The sequence below is a fragment of the Hipposideros armiger genome, unplaced genomic scaffold (assembly GCF_001890085.2).
Source record: "Hipposideros armiger isolate ML-2016 unplaced genomic scaffold, ASM189008v1 scaffold_28, whole genome shotgun sequence".
NCBI lineage: Eukaryota > Metazoa > Chordata > Mammalia > Chiroptera > Hipposideridae > Hipposideros > Hipposideros armiger.
This window is the reverse complement of record NW_017731378.1, coordinates 1,980,045-1,983,090: the sequence shown is the minus strand read 5'-3', so window position 1 is coordinate 1,983,090 and position 3,046 is coordinate 1,980,045. Positions and strand designations below refer to the sequence as shown.

Here is a 3,046-nt window from a genome sequence, read left to right as displayed (position 1 = left end):
CAAGGTTAGTAATCTACTCAACATTACACAGCAAATAAGTTTCAAACCTGAGTCTCGAATCCAGAACTCGCTCATCTCAAATCCATACTAACTTAGAAAGCCTCTGGACTGATGCTGGAAAAATACAGACATACCTCAACTACAAAGCCATCTTCTGACTGCTCTATAAACGATGCTAAGTCACCAGGGCATGCAAGAGAAAAATACATTTCCTCCTCTCTTCACAGACAGGGAGAGATAAGAGAAGAATAGTTTGTTTTGGAATTCACCTCCAAATGAAAATTATTTCAAGTTTAAATGGGATCCCCTGAGTATACCTAGGCTGCCAGTGAGAAGATGTGGCTTAAAACTGCAATGTGGATGGCAGAGAAAAGGTAAAATTTGCTCTGGTTATCCACAATAGATAAAATCCTTAGGCACTGCCTACAATCTGATCTTAAGAACTTTGGTTACTAAAACGCTCATGTGAAAGAAATAAGAATTATATAACTATATTACTCCATATTTGCCTTTTTCTATAGAGTAACCGCAAAGTCAGTAATATTTAGTTTCAAAACCTAGCTAAACAACAGAAGAGCAGGAGTCACCACAATAGAGTATTAGGAAGAAAAGAAAGAAACAGTGTACCTGATCTATGAGTCGCTTTATGAGAGGTAGCCCTTCCAGTGCAGAACTGTCACATCCACTGGTCAACACTCGTTCAAATCCCAAAGTTAAGAGAGTCTCTAGAGCTGCCATTGGATCGTGAACCATGTCGAAGGCTGAAATAAAATGGAATTTTGAACAGATATCTCTAACACAGTGTTTTCCAAAATGAAGTATACACATTGACCTGCTGGACCTGTCTTGTACAGGCTTGCAAGACCCAACTGTGGAAGATGCAGGAATTTTGCAAGCATGATTGTTAATCCACTGGCAGCTTGAAATCAGTCAAGGTGGGCATATCTAAACCTTAGAAATCAGCAAATGCTACAAATCAGGGCTCTTTTATCCTCAAGCGCCGTTTCCCAGAACACCAGTCTGCAGACCATAGGTGGTCAGCATGATTCCAGATGGTACACATCTGAATAGGTGCATTTATTTAAATGCAGATTAGGAGTGAAAAGTTTCCATTTTTCATTAGTTGTAAAAGTTTCTCAAATTTAAAATAAATTAAGATTTTAAGAAAATTATTAAATAAATTTGGACAGGTAGCACTCAGGTATGATAAAATTGTAAATGTGATAGGCAAGTGACTCATTTTAGGAAAGTCTGCTCTAAGGCTTCAGACAAACTGGACAAACATACTCACCAGTTCTAGAAGAGGTCTTGGTTCACATTCTCATTAATGACTAGTATTTTGTACTAATCTATTTACTCCACATACTTAAAGGCTCATCGTATAAGGACAGTTGTTTCCAACAGGCTATATGAGATTTCAATTCCATCGTACTTTCTAAGTGACTTCTCTCTTCCTCAGAGAGGAAAGTGGCACAAGGAATCTCAAACAGAAACACTACTGCTTTGGTTCCAGCCCCGCTACGTGCTCTGGAAGTTCTAACCTATGGTGGATTCAGTGTTAGGCCCCTTCCTTCCAACCTGTAGTGTATGGAGGCAGCTAATTGACCACAGAGGATTTTCCTTTTTTGGTGGCAGCACCTTCTCACCAGTGATTACAGTATCATATTATCTCATTATATACATGAGTGAAAAAATGTGGAACCCAGGCCAAACAAAATCTTGAAAACATGAAAATATTTTTGTTAAACTTACTGAATAGTTTTAAAAACTTATATAAAATAGGTTAGTATAAGTGCCTGCAGATGTGACAGAAGAGCCAGTTTTGTGATTGCAAAAGAACAGAAATTTTAAATGATTTTCTTAGTTTAAAAACAAAAATATAATATTCAATATGATGGGTTTATTTTGAATTATTTAGCATTTTAAGTATATTTTTTCAGATACATGTTTAGTAATTTACTTTTCATATTTAGAAATGTTTTTTTCTTGGCTAGCCTCAAGATCCTGACTTTTAAGCCATCTAACATCTTTTATATTACTAGTTTATGAACATTGTCATATAGCAAGTCAACAAAACAGTTCACAGTTTTCTGGTGGTGTTATCCATTAAAAAAAAAAAAGGTAATAAATGTTTTATCTTTAATTTAAATAAATGGATTCAAGCGCTGGTGTCCACTCTTATCCTAATCTTTGAATGATTACTCAAAAAGTCAGAAAAACACTCAACAATTTCTCAAGCATACCATCAAGTCAAAGAAAAGAAAAAGGCTGAAGACTTCCTTCTTTTCATGTGCAATAAATAGCCATGCCTACTGAAGGCAAAATCAACACCCGTTTCTTCATTTTACCAATGCTTGGCAAAGGTATATGGAAATTATAGCTACCTGAATTTATAGATAAGATGTATTTTTTATATGAAATTATAAAAAATACTTTTTAGAAACTCTGGTATAGCTATCAATAATGTAAAGCAATTTTGTGCACTACAGTGAACATCTATCTGTTCATTAACTATCCAGCATCTATTTCTTCTTTCCTCCTTCCTAGTAGTATCCAATTCTTCTTCAGATATCCACTTCGTCTCTGCCCATGAGTCTTAAATTCTTCTGGGAAAGTTGACCTCACTTGTAGCTCTAGGAATGGTCTGACTAGCTTAAGCCAAGTAGTAGATTTCATTTCACAGGCCACAGTGATTTATTCTTTTTGGAATTGCATATGACCTAAGACAATCTAATAAAAATGAATCTCAGGGTTCTTGCTTGAAATGTTGTGACAAGTACATGCACTTGTAAGCAACGCTAACTCTCTCCCTCTATTATGTCCCACCACTACCACCATCTATTTTAACAACTTTTCCCAACTGAGGCTTCATATATTCTAGAAATTATGCATTTCTAAATCTACAACTGTCAGTCCCACGATCAGTATAAACAAACCAACTGGTAATACTGTAACGCTATAGAATTGTGCTCCAAAAAAATGGTTGTTGGCATTTGGTGAAATTAGAAAAGTGATACCATTCAAAACGGAAAAATGACACCTTCTA

The 3,046-nt window shown here is 35.7% G+C and overlaps 1 protein-coding gene across 1 annotated transcript in view; it reads right to left on the bottom strand.

Annotated features, from left to right (window-relative positions):
* Positions 1–3,046, bottom strand: part of CUTC (cutC copper transporter) — a 23,224-nt gene that overhangs the window by 10,511 nt on the left and 9,667 nt on the right. The window contains exon 5 of the mRNA XM_019636277.1: positions 628–919. Within this exon, the coding sequence (XP_019491822.1) occupies positions 628–919 (292 nt within the window). The remainder of the gene's footprint in view (positions 1–627; positions 920–3,046) is intronic.